Source organism: Triturus cristatus, chromosome 9 (genome assembly GCF_964204655.1).
Source record: "Triturus cristatus chromosome 9, aTriCri1.1, whole genome shotgun sequence".
In the NCBI taxonomy this organism is placed as follows: Eukaryota; Metazoa; Chordata; class Amphibia; order Caudata; family Salamandridae; genus Triturus; species Triturus cristatus.
Window position 1 is genome coordinate 1,097,460,110 of NC_140592.1, and position 20,535 is coordinate 1,097,480,644.

Here is a 20,535-nt window from a genome sequence, read left to right on the forward strand (position 1 = left end):
TTTTTGGGATCCTTTATAAATTTCTGCAAAACAGTAGCCATGCGTGAATCAATTTCTCGGGTCAAGGCTACTTTTCCCTCCAAAGAGGGTCGGGACATTCTGCACGTAAGCAGTTCCGCGCCTCCTTTTCCAGTGGGGTACGTACACGACTTGCAATATAGCACGCGACCTTAGCGGCCGGCGCCCACTCCGAGGATCGAAGGTGTATTATATCCGCTGGTTTCAGCATGTCTGAAATATCATCATCAGGGGGAGGAGGCCGGGCTGGCTCAGCAAGACCAGAAAGATCAGTTGCATTCTCTGCTCCCTTAGGGGTAGAAGGGAGAGTGAGTGGTGTAACCCCGTCAATCCCAGGTGGTAAAGTAGCTGAGAAGCCATAAAAACCTGACGTAGTCTGTCAAAATTGTCTATATCCACCCCGCTTCACGAATACGTTTTGCAGGAGGGCCCAATGGATCCACCGAAACAGGGGGAGGGGGAACTGATGCAGATGGCTGAGCCAATTGATCAAGAGCTTGGGCAATCTGACGTGATAATCTCTCCTCAAGAGGAGTCATAGCTTCCTCAACCGCCCGATATATCGAGGCGTCCACTGCGTCATAAAAATCGTCGTCCCAAGGGAGGTCAGCCATTGGGTCTGCACCTCCCTGAGAATCCTCTTCATACTCCAAGTTAAATAAATAACCAATAAATGGAGAAAAAACACAGTGAGGGACCCCACCGAGTAATAAGTCTGGGTGGTAGACTGTTAGCCCTTGAGTAAGTGGCCTTGAATATGGGGGACTGGGTGTCAGTCCAGTGCTGAAGCGTACAAACGCAGGTTTTAAAATGGGTCACATCCCTGGGACACCACCTAGAGTCTGAGACTTATGTGCAGCTGGTAACCAAGAATAAGCCAGGGGGAAGTGTCCCAAACAAGCCTTTTACAGGCGATTACCAGACCTCACAAGAGGCGTTCTGTGAAAACTTCATACCGCTTTGGCAGGTATCAGCTCAGGCCAAGTGGAATAACCGGCCAGCTCTCACAATCTACGGACCCATCACCGGCGTCACCCTTCACTGGCGTACCACACAGCGGGAAGCGCGCGAACGCTGAAACTCCTCTGAGAGGAATTCAAGGAACGCATCGCTCCCGCTGTGCCTCCCACGCCCGCTAGGGGCGGGAGGTCACTGCTCTCCAGGTGTAAGGACGCGCAAGAGCGAAGTGAACCGCTCTCCCGTCTTGGAGAATACTCGCTGTGAGCATGTCAATCACCAAAAACCAACGCAGCATGAAACAACACGCAATGCAAGTTACATAGCGAAAGTACAACAAAATACGGAAAACATGAACACTGCGCCCCAAAGCGGCAAATAATTAAGCACAATAGTTAAGCACAGGTATTCCGCAACAATAAGAGCAAAAGCAGAAAACATCTGTAAAGAAACGTATGCAGCAATTATCAACTCGAGGTTACATTTTTGTTAGGAAAACAAACAGTGTACTTATCTTGGCTGCGCAGCAGCGAAGAAAGAGGAAAAGCATACAGAGAGAAGGGACTATATGGACCAGGATCTATGCTGATTGGTGGACTTTGATGTTCTCATTGGTTGTTAAAACTACAGTTGTTTCCCGATGTATCATGGGAAAAGTAGTTTTGTTGATGTTTTACATGGCTGCTGTTGTAATAAAGAGTGAAGAAAGAAGGCATAATCCTCGCCTCCAGTCCTGACATAGAATTATGATTGTCTAACACATAGTGGCTCTAGCTTTCTATTTTTGAACTGAGCAACTTGAAGGAGTGTTTTACAATTCCACATAATGTTAAAAAAAAATAAAGCTTCTGGTTGGTGCCAGTGGAAACCTGGGCATCTATGAAATTAGAGACTGAATGCATAATACCAATGCAGAAACGTTTTAAGGCATGGGCAAAGTGGGCAATTGCAGAGGGCACCCATTCCAAAGTGAACTTTCTCTCTAGTTTACTTATACATATTTTTGTATCTCAACTGCTAATGAATAATTAACTTTTGTCCCGCCAAGCATATTGCAGCCTCTGACCGGTGCTCCTATGCCAAGGAACGGCGGTTTGCAGGCGGAATTAGTGCGGTCCGACTGCCCGAGTCTTAATTGGGCATGACCACCGCGGGTGCAGCGGTGTCTGGATCTGCCACGCAACCACGAGTCTGTCATTCCGAGGACCGCCAGACTCTTAATCTTGCCCTTAGTGGTAATGAGAAGGTAATAAAAGAGAAACTACTTACTGGGAAAATGGGAGTAAAGGTTATAAAAGAGAAAAAGCAAAATAAAGCACAAAATATATAGTACATTATAGCAGTTACAATGGGAGGAAAATAGTATAAAAACAAACTTGGATGTGTTTTAGAAAAATGTTATATAAAACATACCAATTTCTTTCAAGAAGAATTCAAAAAGTGTTTTTTTTTTAAATCTAAAAATGATAAATTATATATTCCTTATGTAAAATCACCATAGATTAGAGCAGTGGTGATTGTTATTTTAGCAAATCCAATAACCTATCATGGTTATGTGGATTTCTTGTTTGTGAGGTAAAAAGGCAGCTGAGTTCTAGTGTGCTGGAATTAAAAATTGTGGTTTGTCTCAATTACACAGACACCAGAGTAGTAATACATCTTTGTTTACTAGGGTACTCATTTTAACGAATACATACAGATAATCTCCTTTAGAGGAATTGAAGTTAATGAAGAAGTGATCCCTAAAAATAAGTCTTTAGAAATAAGAAATTGAGAATAAGTATAGGTAACATAGCTCAAATCTCATTCACATCTCCTCACGAGAACTCTAATAAACTAATGATGACTCTGATATGAATGTTTATGGCTTATGACGTGCATGCCTGATTTATATTAGTGTAGAGAATAGCTGGGAATTATTTTCTATGGATGATACTGAAGAAAAGGAAGGTTTGTTTGAGTCCAAACTTAGTTCATAGACAACACCACTTTGTTTTGCTCAATAAAACCATAAACACATCTTAGTACATGATAGGCTGGTCAAGGCAAATGGATGTCATTGTATGTAAATTCCTGAGAACCATTTATGTTTTGCCCAAACAGAAAACCTGGTCATTAAATGTTAGCCATTCAGATGGTTATGCACATTTTGGTGAACCTCGGACAAGTCGGACGAAAGGCCTCTGCTTTTGGCATCAATAATTACATCTATTACATTGATTATAACACAGATTGGATCCACACCTATCAGGATCGTGTTATTACCAGTGCTATTCAGAGAGCTGTTATTGGATTTAAAGGAAACGGGGTTTATCAATATATATGCACTGGTCATGTCATCTGTAATAAACGTGATAGAGAAAACATTGCTACGCTCTTTTTATATTCCAAAATTGATTGCTGCAGATTGCCAGGTCTGGTGTCCCAGATGAAGATCACATTGTGCTACTTCATCATAATTATGACTGTAAAGGGAATATAATTTAAACATTGCTACATTAAAATGTTCGTTGTTTGCTGATTGGATGCTTTGCATCCCAGCAGCAGATAGGTGATATCTTAGTGGCTAAGTGTGGGACAGGGGTAACTATACTGTGATGTCACCAGTGATTACTGGAGGCATGGTGTCACTTCCACTACCCCCTAGTATTTTGGTGAATTGATATACAGGAATACTACTGGATTATACTAAATGATGTGTCGTGTAATGTTGAGATTTCAAAAAAGGTCAAGTTTTTTAGGGCACTAAAATGTACAGAAATCATAGACCATTGTTACTTATGCTTGATACCAGTGCGCTTAGTGCCACAGTAAGACGAAACACAAGTACCCTGTGGTCTAAGACATCTATACACACCTAAATATGGCGAGCTGAGTGCCTGTTAAAAGAGCAACTGACTTAGCTCAAATGTGCAAATTTGGAGTAATTGAAAGGTTTTCATAGTGATAAATATAGTACAGAATATAGTTCTTACATTTCTTAAATGAAATTTAGCATGATGCACTGAAGAGCACAAAAATTGATCTGCAGATGGAAATTTCTATATCCTAAAGGAAGGGGATACAGCTCCATTTTTGTTTTCATGAGGGTTTATGGGAAGATTATCCTGTTCAGGGGTAAATGTAGGAAACGGTACAAGAGTTGTATACATTTCTGCCATTTGTACTTCAATAGATTTTCTACCATGTGCTATTCCACTACAGCATGCCTGAATATTCATAAATGTCAAACGTTTCCATTAGTTTTGCTGTGGGTTTTGTGAATTCCTTAGTAGTAGCAGTACTAATAATAATGGTTCTTGTTATAATAACTTTTTTACAAGTTTTTTGGCCTGGTCTAGAGACCGGTACATCTTTAGCAGAATCTCCAAAAGTCATACATAATATTAATGGCAATAATACTTACAGAAAGGGGACTCAGGTCAGCCTTTTTTTATCTTGATTTGTGGGTGTGTCAGTCTGTTATGGGTTCATCCCACAGTACGGTACACATAGAAAGGGAAATTGATCAACCCCTTTTGTTGGCCTTCTAGTCATTTGCATTGACTTTTTTAATCAATCCACAGGACTTCATTGGGTGTTTCCAATATCTGGCTGCGTAATCTAAACCCAGACTGATCTTTCTCAAGAGAAGGATAGACATATTAGCAAACCGGTTTGTGGCTCCTTGGCTTTACATGCCGGTGCTGCACCCTCTCGGTGGCTGCTTGGATTGGGCCGAGTGCAAGTGTTCATGTAGGAAGGGGAAATGGACTTTTGTGAGGGGAATAATGCACACAGTGCAGCACCCCGCCCCATCAGTCAGAACATTGTGGTACAATGGATCATAGGTAAAAAAAGAAAATTGTATTCTGTTTGCATTCCTGAGAGTCCGTTTTATGTTCTTTTCATTAGATGTGGTACGCATAGTGGTAATGAACCATGATAGTCATCCCGTAAAAATGACTCCTAAAATGTTATATAGAAAATCATGACAATGCTTACGGTTCAGCCCCAGCATTGACAGAATCTTCAATGCTGATTTTGAGACACTATCCTGACCAATCTTCACACTTCTGAAATGCTCCCAGTCACAGATGCTTTGCTGACTGGATGATCCTCAGTGAGTTCATGCAGTTTGAATCAACAATATTGAATGGTGGCAAGTACTGTGCCCTGTGAACATAGCTGGTTCGTGTTTGCCGAGTCAGTTTAGTGTCTCCTCCCATCTCCTGTAGTCTCACTCCAAGACAAAAATCTTTATGCTCCAATCAGAGAGTAATGCTTAGCTAGGAGGACAACCTATAGGTCAGATGAACCTCTAATTCTGCAAGATAAAATTCAAAGGAACAACATAATTCTTCATTTATGAAAAATTAATATACTTCTGACACCAATCGGACTAACAAAGATCAAGTCTATTGCATTCACACATACATAGAGGTTTTTAATATATTATTTTATATTCTCAAAAACAAATAAACCAGGCCCCGCGTCAGTCATTCTGACAATTGCAGTAACTTTTTTTTATTTTTTATTGAGCAGAATCATAAAGTAATTACATATTGGAAAAGACATAACATGGAAATGGAATATAAATAGCCGTTCATATTATCCACAGAAAATATAAAAATTGATGATCAATTATAATTTCAAGGATCGCTCATTCATTGAGAAACAATCATATATAGTAAATTATATTCAACAGTAAAGTGCCTTTGTGCCAAATTAGCTTCTTAACCTTCCCAGTCGCTTATACATACTCTACTAAAAAAAAAGATTTCCTACAGTACACATGTAGTGGGAGCCATCTGAAAAAGTTCAGAAGTATTGTACAATATACGTATAACAACAGGCAACACACAAAGTGCCATCATGCCTTATTAAACTCCCTTCCAATAAGAATTGCTACACTGCTGCTGCATTTGGGGCCGCCTTTTCTATTGCCTCCATGAACTGCCACAAGGCGTTAAATCTTTTTAGACCCTCCACCTTTTTCATATGTCTCTTCAAACCTTTATGTCAAACCATTTTATTATGCCACTCTTGGTGTGTTGGTACTTTAGATGTTTTCCAGATTTGTAGGATCAATGAGCGAGCATTTAATGAAGCCATAGCTATAAATCCCATTGCTCTGACACTTTCTTAGAAACCCAAAGAGCATCCAGATCACTCTTAATCTGGAAACCAAGACAAAGAGCAGAAAAAACAGTTTCCCAAAACAGTGCCACCATTTGGCAGGTAAAAAATTATGCAACCATCCTCCCAGCCCTTGTTGCTGACAGTGAAAGCAGCAATCCTCCACTGCTGGGTACATTCTGTGGAGAGCCATTGGAGTGTAATATGCCATCCAGTGAGATAATAAGGGCATTCTCTTGAAATTTGGTGGCCTTAAAGCCTTGTGGCCTAACAGCAAGATAGACTGCCATTCTACCTTTAAAACAGTGCATTGTGTTGACGACTAATTCTATCTAAAACACTTTTTGGCCGGTGCTGACTGCCCCCTTTGTCCTGTAGTAGTCTAAACCAATTTCCAATACCCCTAAGTTTCAACATTAGAAGTCTGGCTCCTGTATAATTTTATATCTTGTTTTCTTTGGGAGTTTGGCTGTCTTAATAAAGACCAGCAGCTGAGATTCCACTTCCTGAAACATTCTGTCTAAAAAAGAAAAGAGATTGACTGTCTTCTTCCCATCAAACAATCTTACTAATGCTAACGTGGTGGTCACGGTGCTTGTTATGTCAAGATTAGATTACTGTAATGGCATTCTTTTGAATGCCCGTAAACATCTGGTCAACAGGTTGCAGATGGCTCAAAATGCGGCTGCTAGGTTGCTATCTGGTATTCCGAAATTTGTTTCGGTAAAAAAAGAATTAACCAGGTTACATTGGCTTCCTGTGAAGCATAGAGTATGCTTCAAGGCCCTATGTACAGTTTTCAAGGCCCTCAATTGGATAGGTCCACGACACCTGCAGGACAAACTCAGGTGGTACGTTCCCAGCAGGACCCTCCGGTCCTCTGGAGCGAAAAAGGTCCTAAGCCCTTTGTTAACAAGCATTGGCATAGCCAATAGGTCTCGCTTTTGGGACCTTATAAGTATTTAGTTATGCAGCATAATATCCTTGGTGCAAAAACATCAACTATTGCGTGGCTAAACACTTATAAGGCCCCAAAGGCGAGACCTATTGGCTATGCCAATGCTTGTCGCAGAAGTGTGGGCCTCCTGCGCCTGGGAATTTGGCTTCAAGTGGATGACCTCTGGTTGGGTGGGGTTGGGAGCCCACCCTCGGCTCTCTGGGGATGGTGTGTGCCAAGATGCTCCTCTTTCTTTCAATGTTTGTGAGCTTGCAAAGATTTAATTTTTTACAAAAGTGCATAGGTGTGGTTCGCTCTGACACCGCAAAAATAGCGATAAAGAGGATGCCTTTCCCAAAAGTTATTTGGCTATGTATGGTATCGATCAGAGTTTCTGGCGCGTAGGCTTTGTCTGCTACCTTCTTGCAGCTCTTTAAATCAGGAGGAAGCACATCTGGAGCGGAAGTTACACTGGAAGAACTTCTCTTTTCCACCAACCGAAAATCAATCAAACGCATGCTTTGCTGATAACCCTGTCTCCCAGCCCAATATCAAAGGTGAATTAATTAAGACTTGTGCACATCTGGTGGCACAGTGAGGACCCTCTCCTGTGTTTAATCAGCTTTTGAAGCGGTGATTTTTGCAGAGATAACTTTACTTTAGGGGGAATGGTGCCCCCACCTACTGCGACTGTACAAAAAAGATGAAGTAAAAAAGCTTTTCTGCTATATCCTGTGCCCCAGCAGTTATTCTGCATTCTGTTCTGACATTTAATCGTGGGGCCCCCAGCGATTAGACCAACGAAAGAAGATAGATGCGCTACACAGATGCCAATAAGCATTACAGCCCCAACTAATCATGTATAAACAGATGTGCTGCTGTCTCTGGTCAATTTAGCACAGGCACGTTAGAGTATCAGCGTCATTTTATAAATGTTGTATTCGCTCATTTTTTTCATCGAAATAGCATTTTGGCTCGAACGAGAGCTTCGCAATCGGGCAAGTGTCATTTCAAGGTCATCTCTCTATCTAATGACATTTCGGTGGATTCATCGCTCGGGGTCTCGTCGTTCTTACTCACAACTGAAAGAAAATCACTGAGTAGAACCGCTTCCGAGTCCTACGCATTTTTAAGGCGTTTTATTGTATTGTGGCCATTGTCAACCGCTTGCCAATACCGCAATAGCAGCATCTAACAAGGGCCTTGCATTAGAGGAATAACACCTGCTATTTTCAAAAACAATATAACTCCTTCGCCCTGTCATTAGGTAGACAGGCGATCTGGCGACGACGTTCAGCACTTCCCAGAAGGCTCATTTTCTAGAAGCGGCGGGCGCATTATCTCCCCTCTGTGTGTGTAATTTCCGCGCGTGTTGTGTGGAAGATGCTAAGGCGGCGCGCGCAGCCCTTCTTGCGAAGGCAATGTTTACACTGACTCCATCACATGATTAGAGAGTGATTGATGGCCGTCCGGACGGAACGCTATTGGATGATACACGCAGTGACATATGGACTGTCCCTTTCCGTCAATATCATTGATCGAAGGCTCAATTGAGGCAGTTTTCAGGCGAAGAGTTGATCGGACATTCTCCTCAAAATGAAATATTTTGGTTTCTCCGTGTGCTTTTCAAAGTGCACTCTCATTTTAAACAAGACAAGCGTGCGCACCTCAAGAAAAAAAAAACAAGACAAGCCCGGCGGAGCATGGCTTGCGCGCTTGGCGGGGGCGGGGGAGCGGACCCTTTGAAGTAGGATGCCAAACGGATTGCATGGGGGCACGATGCACGTGATTGTGCGCGTGCTTGCCATGCAATCCGCTTTTGGGAGCACTTTTGGGAGCCCCTTTACTAGAGTCTCGCTGAGCGATCACTTACGCGATAGCCAGCGAGACATAAAAAGGCCAGCTGGGGTGGCAGGAGCTTTACGGCATGTGCATCCAGGGCCTGGAATGATCTGCCTTTCCATTTGAGGAATGCCTCCAGTCTTTTTCTTTTTAGGAAGGGTTTGAAGACCTGGCTATTTACTCAATGATTTCCTCCTTCTTCTGGCTAGGCAGTACATAGCGCCAGGACACCCCAGGGTAACCGTTGCGCTCTACAAATCTCATTAACATAACATAATGCATCTAGAAGAGATGCTTCATAATAGGTCTGCACCTCTTGTAATGTCACCCCACCCTGGGTGATGTCTAATAGGAGTACAGAGAGTTTAACCCTGGGAGCCTTCTTATTCCACACGAAGCGCCCGAAATGTGCCTCAAGTTCCTTAAAAAAGCTCTTGTTAACTTTTTTGGGGACATTTGAAAAAAGAAATAACAACAAAGGTAAAATGGACACTTTAATAAGGGCTACCCTACCTACTAGTGTAAGGGGAAGGGGTGTCCATCTGTCCAACAATTCCTTAATCTTCTTCATCATGACCACATTCGTTACATAGATCCCTTAGTAGCGGATTGGGTTTTGAGAGCAGGCTTGCTGCTGATGAGAAGGAAGGAGATTATTAACGGAGGTATTAAATAGGAGCAGTTCCGTTTTGCTCTCATGATTTTATATCCCCCAATCTTTTTAAACTGCTCAAACACCTCCAACAGCTTTTGGATAATCTGCTTTTCTGGCCCAAGGTAAAGAAGCATGTCATCCGCAAATAATTTAAATTTGGACATCTATATTACAGGGGCCTCAATCCCCTCATTGCCCCCAATCTAAACTCCCATGGGCTCTTAAAAAGGAAGTAAATAAGATTGGAGACAGATGCATTGCCTTGTTTATATCTACCACCTCTTCAAGATTAGAATTCACAAACACCTTTGATTGAGCCCCTTGATATAGCTTCTGCAGCATTATGATGAATTGAGCAGGGATGCCAGACCTTGTCAAGCCATAAAAAAAGCATTCCAATTGACCATGTCAAATGCTTACTCTAAATCGACCATTATTATAGCTGCAGGAGTCTGGTTAACAGCAAAGTAGTCCACTGCGTATATTAAAAATCCTGTATTGACTGACATCTCCCGACCAGCCACAAACCCGGTCTATGTGAATTGCCCATGTTTTCATAAGAATCTTGTAATCCGTATTCAACAAGCTAATTGGGCGATATGAGTTGACATCCCTTGGATTCTTATCCTTTTAAAAAAAACTAACAACCATTGACTCCTTGAAACTAGAGGGAACCTCCACACTCTTGGAAGCTCGCCCGCGAATGCTTTGAAAACTCTTGACAGGAAGACTATTATTGCCACAAGCCTTCCCACTGAGCATTGCATACAGCACTTGCTTTATCTCTAATGCTAATTTACCCAAAGCCATTCTTTCTAACTGGCCATTTGCCACCTTCAGCAACCTGATGGCCTAAAAGTATTGGGGTATTAAGTACTTACTTTTATACAAGTTTTTATAAAGCAGTACAAAAACTTCGGACACTTTAGTCTTGTCTCAAACAACTTCCCATCCCCTGTGTCTGACAGCGAAAGCAGCGATCCCCCACTGATGGATACATTCTGTGGAGAGCCATTGGAGTGTAATATGCCGTGGCCAGCATATCTGAAAATATACGACACTGAGGTATTTCTGTTGTTGAAAACTGTTTCTTCTCAATGGCCTTGCTAATATACACTCTTTAAGACAACAGTCAGCGAAGTTCACCAATTTAGTGCAAGGCAGTTTCGAATTTGGAAATGGTTGAGCTGGGACCAGATGCGCTAGTGTAGTTGTCGATGCTTCTGAATATTCTGGCAAAACATGAGTCTTAATAAAAGAGTCCACCTATTGAAAGAACTGAGGGCCCTCACAACCCTCCGGAACTCCCAACAATCTGTAGATTACAGTGGCGCAAGAGATTTTCCAACTCCTTGATTTTATATTCCAGTGAAGATATTTGCTCCCTGGACTGACTGACTTCCTCCTGCATTGAGCTGACTTGATCCGCTAGTTGTGAAATACTTCATTCGGCTTCCTGGAGCCATTCTGGAAAATGTGTCATTGCTTCTTCAATTGCCTGTGAGGCTTTGAGTTCTCTAATTTTGTGTAAGATGACATTGAGCATTGTCTTTATATCCCCCTGTGCAGCGAACTTTGCGTCATCCTGTACATTCTGATGTTGCATCTCCTGGGACCAAGATGGCACTGCAGTCTGATGGTGCACTTGCGAGAGTGCCTCTGAATTAGATCTGGGCTTGAAGACTGAGATTGCTGAAGCTCAGTGTTCTGATCTTCAGCATCCCGTGGGTGAGCCTAGAGCAAGAGCCTGCAAAGCTGCTGGTGCACCAATATCAGAGTGCTGATGTGACCCATTGTGACCCAATGACACTACTTTCCCTTTCGTAAACAGTGTATACTCTTTCGTTTTGATACGTTTCATGGTACCATCTACTGTGCCAGCCAGCGGTGTATCGTTTTTGGCTTCATTCTCTTTCTCTTTGCTCTCAGTCTTTTTATTTCTCTCATTGTTCTCTTTTCCTTCTTCTGCCTCTATGGGAGTCTGCCCCTGGGACCACACCTTCTCCCTCTGTCTCCGGAGGGGCACCTGCCACTCCCAACTCTCTTTCCTCATAGATTGATAATAAATCTTCTTCTGAGCTCAGTGGACTTGTTGCCATCCCGGAGCCGTGACGAGACTGAAAGCTGCGAACTGCTTTTGCCCACGCGTATTTCACTGAAGGGCGAGTGTTGAAGCAGAGTATTGATTTCCAACAAAATTGGCAGCTTTTAGGAGGGTTCCCCATGGTTGTAGCGGCCTTCGCTATTTTCCTTTAATTAACCAGTCTCAGGTGCCAACCTCAGATTGACGATAGCCCCACCAGGATAGAAGTGTCTGAGATTTTAGGGGAAAAACCTACCCAGCGACCCACAACCGGGCGAACATGCAAATGACTAGGAGGCAGCCATAGCACTTACCCCTGGTGCGAAACCCGGTGGTTCCCTGTGCTGCACTGCTTTCACATCCATGTTGGATGTTATTGGAGCGATTGCATCATAAAAAGCCTCATTTTGGTCAGGAAACTACTTCTCGCCACAAACGCTACACACTGCTGCATAGCACGGCCAAGAGCTGCCGATCCTTTATTTCGGCTGGTGTTCTGGACGTTCATCGTGCGGCGTCTCCGCAGTCAGGAAACGAAGGCGAAGTGAAGGGGACGGGCCGATTGTGCCTAGCAGCGGGTTATGTGGTATCCGCCCCCTGCCTCAGTTGGAGCACTTTTAACTGCAGTAACTTTTATGTTCATCTCTGTCCAGTCAACTTATCCAGAATCAGCAAGTACCCTATTTATTAAAACACAAATCAATATTCAGACTGCAAAATGAAAAACCACTAGAAAGTTTCATCACATTTTATGATTCAGCAGGCTTCTACCTAAATGATCATTTAGTTTCTAAAAATGGCAGTATAAATTATTTTGATTGCAGATTAACTTTACAGCAATTAACCCCAACTCATGTTTGTTTTTCAGCAACTCAAGCATCCCAACCTGGTCAATCTGCTCGAGGTCTTCAGGAGAAAACGAAAGCTTCACTTAGTGTTTGAATACTGTGATCATACCGTACTTCACGAACTGGACCGGTACCAACGAGGGTGAGTTATGTGATGGAAAGACATATCTGCTGTCTCTGTGCACAAGAGACTTGGTAACGTGCAGTGTAAACTGAACAGGGTAGTCCAGTTCCAACTATGAAAATCTACATTTTCTTTCAAATTATACAATATTATGCAAGGGTCTGAGGAAAGTTTATATTTGAAGCAGCCCTAGAAGGATGCATATCAAGACAAGATAGCTTGGAAAGGCAGCATCAAAGATGGATATTTGCTGTAGTTATTTGCCTTCTGAACTCTGTTCCTCACCATCACTGCTCGAATTAAAGACAAGCTTAAAAGCCTCCCTACTTAAATTGTCGCATTTTCTCTTCCCTCTATGTTATTAATTCTAGCGGCAGCCGCCATAAACAAAGGGTGGTGGGGTTGCGCAGGAGGCGTCGCGCGGGGGCGGGGGTGGAAGTGTAAGTGTAAGAGTAAGATACAAATTTTTTTTTTAAAGTACTAGAGCAGCGCAGGGATTGGTCAGAGCAGGCAGGAAAGACCAGGGAGTCTGTGGGGTTTCCTAACCTAAGTGCGCATGTGTGTTTTGGTCAGCCTGAGACACAAACACACATTAGCACCTAGGGAGTGGAGTGCACTAGCACTTCTCCTCCCCCATCTCATGCCTCGGCCCTGCCCGTCCCAACACCGCTGGCTAAGAGCCAGCAAATGTAAAATAAAACCATGCAAGAACATCGTTTTATTTTACATTTGCTGGCTCTAAGCCAGGCAGTGGGGCGACGCTCCTCCGCCATTGCGTAGGAGTCGCCACTGGTTTATTCAAAGTCAAACTGTCCATTTTCTGTTTGTATTTATTAGGTCTCGGCTGACCCAGCGCTTGCGCTGGTCTGCCAAGACTTTATGTGAGGGCTTCAAAAAATGCTACCCCCGGCCTAGAGCTACAGTGCATGTGCGCGGGCGCGCGCTTGAGCAGAGGCGCCATATGGCGTGATTACTGCTCCGCGCGCACCACTCGCGCACATGCATTGCAAGCTGTGGCCGGCGGTACCATTTTTCCCCGGTTAACTTCCTTGTTGTACACATGTTTAGTTGTTATTTTTCCTATTCCTCATTATGGGGCCGCGCCACCGGGGACCTGCTTATTTACAAAGACAGGCTCAGACACGGCCGCAGGGAGCAGCGCAGGTCCAGCTTTGGAATCCGGGTTTCGCACGCAGTCCACCCGCCTTCCTGCGCTGCATGCTGTCTTTCCTGTTGTTACCTCGTCACTTTAAAAAGACGTGATCGAGGCCAACCATTTGAATTCTGGAAGCGGAGCAAGGACGCCTTTTATTTTTGCATCTTCTATATATCGCGAACTCGGCCCGAAGGTATTGGAGCGCTTTATATACCACCGTGTTTACATTACACATTCAGGCACGGGGAGATTAAGTGATTTGCACAGAATCATAGGATGTGGACGCGACCTCGAGGCTCGAACCCTGGTTTCCTGCACCAAAGTCGGCAGTCTAAACCGATTGACCACATTCTCTCCCCAATCAAGCCTTCATCAAGCGTTCCAGGTATCTGACTCGGCTTGAAACCACCTGCTTTTTTGTATCATTTGCATTTGTGTTCTGGTAAGGGTTTCCATTTTGCTTCCCAAGCAGCAGTCAAATGCAAGATACCTACAAATATAAACACACTCTTCTACAGCTCACAGAGTTCCAGTGTAACATACTGCCATCCACAGCAACGTGGCTGAGGCTCCTAAAAGACTCGTACCACTGTCTACAGAGAAACGTCTGTGCACCTCTGGCACAGGGATGGATTCATGTTTTATGCATTCTCACGAGTCCCTGGCAGGGACAACGCATGTGTGTGCCTCAGGCCACAATGAGTATTAACCACTGAACCATCTTCCGGTGATCTGTGGTATCCAATTCCCTATTGACCAGGGTAAGATTCAATACTGTTTAACCATTTTCTTCTCCAGACACAAACGGAGGGGGGTGGGTATTTCGAAGCATCTGAAACTTCTGCACGCTGCAGTGCTTTCTTGTAGGAATCTATCTGCTCCATTTTTACGCATTGAAAAATGTTGCTCGAATACGGGCTCCCATTTTACCCACACTTGCGCCTCCACTTCCTTGGTGCCGTAATTCTGAGCAATATGCTCCCCTATGGTATGAGTGAGTGGAAGCAGTCTATTCTGTGTGAGCTACAGCGGCACTACAATAAATTGCTGATATGTACTACTGCAGTACAAATGGTCACTCTGACATAAACAGTGCCTCTTAATAGCATATTCTATCAGAACAACAACCATGCTTTCAATTCTGTTCTGAAGCCCCCTGCACACTAAGAATCAGATCCACTAAAATATCAATGTTGTTTTCTAAAACGTGCCAATGTATCGCCGTTTATAAAATAGGACATATGTTACAAATTTATCCAAAATTCCTTTAAGAATGACCTTATTCTCTATAAAGGTTGTTTATAAGTGTCAATGCTAATAAAAGTAATTAGACCGCCTTAGGTAGCGAAAGGACAATGTTGAATGGGGCACAAGAGACAGGCGAAGAACATAGGGGCAGATTTATGTTCCCTGGCGCATCCCTGCAAATCAGCATGGATGCGCCAGGGAAGATGCGTCACGCAAGTTTGCCCTTGCGCCACCGCAGATGCGCCGCATTTACGATGCGGTGCATCGTGGCACAAGGACAAGCAGAGGCGTGACGTATCTGCCGGCGTAACGTTGGCGCAGTGCTGAAGTTGTGTCGCAAGCGCGACGCAACTCCAGCACTGTTCCAACCTACCCTATCCCTAACATGGTGCGTCAAGCCTTACGCCTGCTTCAAGCAGGCGCAGGGGTTTGACGCATCAGCGTTGGGAAAGTGACTCAGTGAAATCTTATAGATTTATAGTCACTTTTCAGGGGCGTTCCTGCGACGGAACGCCCCCCCCTGTGTCGAAACGCCCACATGAAACCTGACGCAGGTTTCATGTGGCGCAGGGCTTTACACCGTGACGCATCTCCATAGATGCGTCATGATGTAAATAGGGCGCAACATGGCGCAGGGTTTACGCCGCCGCTGCGTCACAAAAGTGACGCAACGGCGGCGTAAAAGTGGCGCAACTGCAACATAGATCTGCCCCTTAGTTTCCAGTTTGTCAGGTTTCCTGTTTGTCCCTGTAACATTGGTACAAGTATCACATACAGAAGTGTTTTCATAGCGCACTGCTTTTCCATTGGAAACCTGTTCTACCAATATCAAAAGTTATACTGCTTTTGATGGACACAGGCTTAGTTGGACTGTGGAATAAGATTTCAAAAGCATTTTGTTACCAAACTACAGTAGTTGGAAGAGTCAGGAGACGGCAATGCAATAGCTACACAAGGGAGTGCTGGTGTATTTATTGCCTTTTCATAGATACCATCCAGAAGAAAAAGCACACAAAGCTTTCATTCGATTCTACATTTCTTACAATGCACTGTTAGTTACTGTTCACAGAGGTAAGCCTCTGGGTAGACATAAATTATACATTCAGCCCTGCTATTTCTCAGTCTACGCATAGGTCAGGCATCACACAGCTTATGCGCTTTCAGCGCAGTGGGCATTGCGCGCCGGTCTGGGTGCATCCTGCACTCACAGTTATAATCTCAACGTGATAAATCCAGCCCTTCATCCTTCTGGGCTTTCCATAGTGAACTGTGTTAAGCAATAACAAAACATGATGTTTACAGAGCCCTAGACATCAAAATATGCCATAGTAAGGGTTAGAAAACAGCACATAAAGAGGTATTGGTCTATTGTCGGTGAGATAAATTAGATCACTCACTCTCCATTTAAAAAAAACAAAAAAACTTTAGTGCGTTTTTCATGATGTAGATCGTGTAATTGCACCCTCATATAGAATACGAGTTGAGATTTTAGCATTGCTGCCAAAGCAGGCCTTCAGAAAAACTCTGCTCTTCATCTGTTTTACTATTCTCTCCACATGCTGACAAACACCGCATAGTACTGAGGCTCTCATCACCCCTGCAAACCAGCCGAGCTGAAGGGCCTCGGCAGAGAAACGAGAGTATGGGGACTGCCTACAAAATTATACAGCACGCAGTGAAGCTGGGAGAAAACTGCAAAAGGCTCATCCAACTCATATTTTTCTTCTCACATGCTTTTGATTTTTACGGCAACATAAAAAACAAGCATTGGCATAGCCAATAGGTCTCGCCTTTGGGACCTTGTAAGTATTTAGCCATGCAACAGTTAATGTTGTTGCACCAAGGATATTCTGCTGCATAACGAAATACTTATAAGGTCCCAAAGGCGAGACCTATTGGCTATGCCAATGCTTGTTTTTTGTTTGCTGCAGGAATGCAATACAGTTCTAGTGTGTGCCTTATGTATAACACAAATTAATTCAGGTTCCGTCCCATGCTGCATGGCGAGAACAACGCCATTGTATTTAGATGATGCTCTTTGGTTTGTGGATTAGAGTGTATCTTGTTCTTTGGTTTTGTTGTATCTCCGTTGCTGTCGAGTCAGTGTAAATGGAGGCATCCAGAGAGATGTATGGCTTTTTGAGGCAAAGTCTGAACTGCCGTACTTCCTTTCCAATAAACCACGTTCATTTGTGTAGAATCGTCCATTTCCCCCAGCATCAGTCTGTGGCCAAGGGGTGTGGCACCCTTCTTTGGGTTCCTTTTCACTGCTTCTGGTGCCATTTTTGTTCAGGGTCAAACTTTCCTGCGAAGGAGGCTCTCCCTATGGGGATTCATCTCTAGCAAAGGATCTAGGGCCTGCTTAGTAGAGCTGTCTCATTGATCAGAAGAGAGATCAGAAACCATATCCTAACTCTGTTTTTGGCACAGTAATACCATACTTATCTCTTCCTTCTCCATTCTTTCTTGGATGGCTTGCTGTTGACAATTAAGTGCTCTCTTGCCCTCCCCCAACACTCAAAGCAATGGGTTCCTTGACAGAAGGGAAGCTTTGGTTCTGGTCTTTTAGCTCTTACTTAGGCTCGGGTTTTTCAAATTGGAAATAACACATTGTAACTAAAGTTGTGCGCCATTCACGTAATTTGAGTTTGAGTAATTACATGAAATTTCCCCAAAATTGTGTAAAGGTATGAGAAATGACATGGAATGCAAAGCTGACATTTAGGGGCATATTTACAAGGGAAGTGGTGGAGTGAGGCGTTAGCCTTCCTGACTTAACGCCGCACTCCGCCACTTCAGAAACGCCGGGCTGCACTATATTTACAAGAATATGGTGCAGCCCTGTGCTTCCCTCTGTGCTGGCGCTAAACTCAGCAGCCTAACTCCAACGCAGACACCCATGCACAATAGTGCAAGGGTTTTTGCGTTGAGGGGAAGATTACAACAATCTTAAAATGCCGTTTAGTAACTTCTATGTGTGCTGCATTGTGCTGCTTAATACAGCACACATAGTTTTCAAAACAGCATTTTTTTAAAATGATAGTTTATGTGCAGGAAGGGGGACCTTCCTGTACATAAACAATCATTGGCGTTTTGCTGTTTCCGTGTGTGCTGCACAATGCAGCACACATAAAAACAGCAAAAACGAGGAGAAATTAAATATTTCTTCTCGTTGCGCCAGGGTAAGATCAGGTTTTAATTTTGGCGCTGCCCCATAATTATGCTGCCCTTGTAAATTGGGACATTGTCAAAATCAATGGGTGTTGCGGTGGAACGCCCACAGCAACACCCATTGTCCTCCCTTTCCACGCTAAGCATAGCGTGAAAGGTGGCGTTATTTACAAGGCAGCGTTAAGCCGTTACCTTGTAAATAAGGCGAACCTCCTATCACCACAGGAACGTCGAAAAAAGTGACGGTCCTGTGGCGATAGGGGCTTGTAAATATGCCCCTTAGTACTATATTGTAGCTCAAAACATGCCCCTGTGTCCACTTGGACACGGGTAAGCATTTAGCACTAAAAACAATTGCACAACAAACACAGATGCCACAAACAACAGTTGGTCGCATTCTGTGTTATTCATGTGCTCTGCCTAAAAGTTTGTCACATGGCACAATCACGTAATTTCAGGAATGTCATGTAACAAGCGTAATGCAAAATTCCCCAAATTACACAAGATTATGGTACTGTAATAGAAATTTCACCTGGGCCTAATTTTCACCTTAGGTTTGGTTAAACCATGATCATTAGGACTCCTTCACACGGATTCCCACATTGAGTAAAATGGTAAGTGATTTCAGAACATGGAGTAATCATTTGGGAGTGGGCTACCCCTACCAACTTATCAAACACACCATTGTAGATGTGGTAGAAGCAACGGTCAAATCCCTAGAAAAATGCATGTTATTTTAAACAGTGCCAACAATTCAAAACACAAGACTACAACACAATATCATTTGCAAAGCAATTTAGAGAACAATTTCTTGAGCAAAAAGACACCAAAAAAATGCAGTTAGATAAGCGGATCTGGAGAGGCAAAAAAACACAGGAAAACACAAAGCACCAATAAGAATGTTGAGTTTGCCGTTAACCTGGCCCTAGGCACGATGTCAGGCTGCGTAAGGGAAATTGAGTTGGTGGGATAGGCCAAGTGCACTGCTGGCTCTGATGGCAGAATTCTTAGCCCAATGAACATCAGGCTGTCTACTCTGTTTAAGAAAGGAATTCTGACATACTTTTTAGGTCTCGCCTGGCGTTAGTAGCGCGCATTCGCTGCTCTGTCCATGCAAGGGCCTTTTGGAGTCAATACAGTTTCGGAAGGGACTTTTAAGCCCCGCCCTTGTTTTCAATTGGCACGCGTAATCGCTTATGTTAAATGCTGGCGCGTGATTGAAAACTGGGCTTTTGGGTTACCGCCTTGTCCACTTTTAGGACGGCCCATCTGGACAGGCCAACACCATCTTTGGTTTGGCATGACGTAGGAGGGAGTGCTCCTAGCTTGCTGTAAAGCGTTATGCTACCAATGCGATTATTTGTTCTCCAATTCGATGCCTACTAAAATAAAACTGGACTTTTGATGTATCCGCGCCGATTCAAATTGGGAAAAGGACTGCACATTATTTTAACTAAACCTTCTACGAACTTGGCAACATTGTCTTGTCACTGGTAAGCACACCCTTGGCGTGAAAAGCAACGCTCGCAAGATTCAACTTGCAACCAGAATCCACTCTCCACCCATTGCACATTTAAGAGGGTAGAGAAAAAGCAGCGTAGCGAAATATGCATTTGATATAAAAATGTGTCACCCAGACTGTACAAATAAGAACTAAAGGTGCTACTAAAAATGTGCCAGTGCTAGGTAGCTCGATGTATCTGTACTTTTGGGAGTAGATGCTTTTTTATCGTCACTTATAGACACTGGAAACTTTAACTTTGATGTAATGCAGAGGTACATGAGAACACTGAGCACCGGTGTTTAATAGCTGAATAAAGTAAATATTTGCTTGGAATGAGTACTATAGCAGACTAGTATGTCAGTGACACTTTCTCTGTGTCCTACTAAGTCACACTCTACGGAGACTAATTTCTCTACACATTATGGGCAGTTCTAACAACAAAGATACAATATTATACCTCTTTCGGAAAAAATGCAATAATGCGCATAGTTAGAGAATATAATTATTTAAAAAACACAATGAACACATATTAATGCTGCTTTAATGTCAATCGTCCTGAACCAGATTAAAGGTTACCGACTTCAGGCTTACCTTCAGTCCCCGAATGAACAGACTACAAAATCCAATTGCCCCAGTCTAGCTTCCGTAATGACTACATCCCATTACATTACAGTAAAACAACAAGAATCGCGTTCACACCACGTGACAAGCAAGTTAGTGTTGCTCCCTTGAAATCCAAGGACAGCGAGCGAGAAGGGAGGCCGCTTTGTTGCAAGCAAAAGCTTCATGGTTGTGCAAAAAATTCACGCAGACATGACGTTGCAATACCATACAACTATCTTAAACATCAAAACGTAGACACAGGTGGTATATT

The 20,535-nt window shown here is 43.4% G+C and overlaps 1 protein-coding gene across 4 annotated transcripts in view; it reads left to right on the forward strand.

Moving 5' to 3' along the window:
- Positions 1 to 20,535, forward strand: part of CDKL1 (cyclin dependent kinase like 1) — a 412,368-nt gene that overhangs the window by 170,914 nt on the left and 220,919 nt on the right. For all 4 annotated transcript variants that reach the window (XM_085626994.1, XM_085626995.1, XM_085626996.1 and 1 more), the window contains one exon: positions 12,479 to 12,600. In XM_085626994.1, the coding sequence (XP_085483120.1) occupies positions 12,479 to 12,600 (122 nt within the window). The remainder of the gene's footprint in view (positions 1 to 12,478; positions 12,601 to 20,535) is intronic.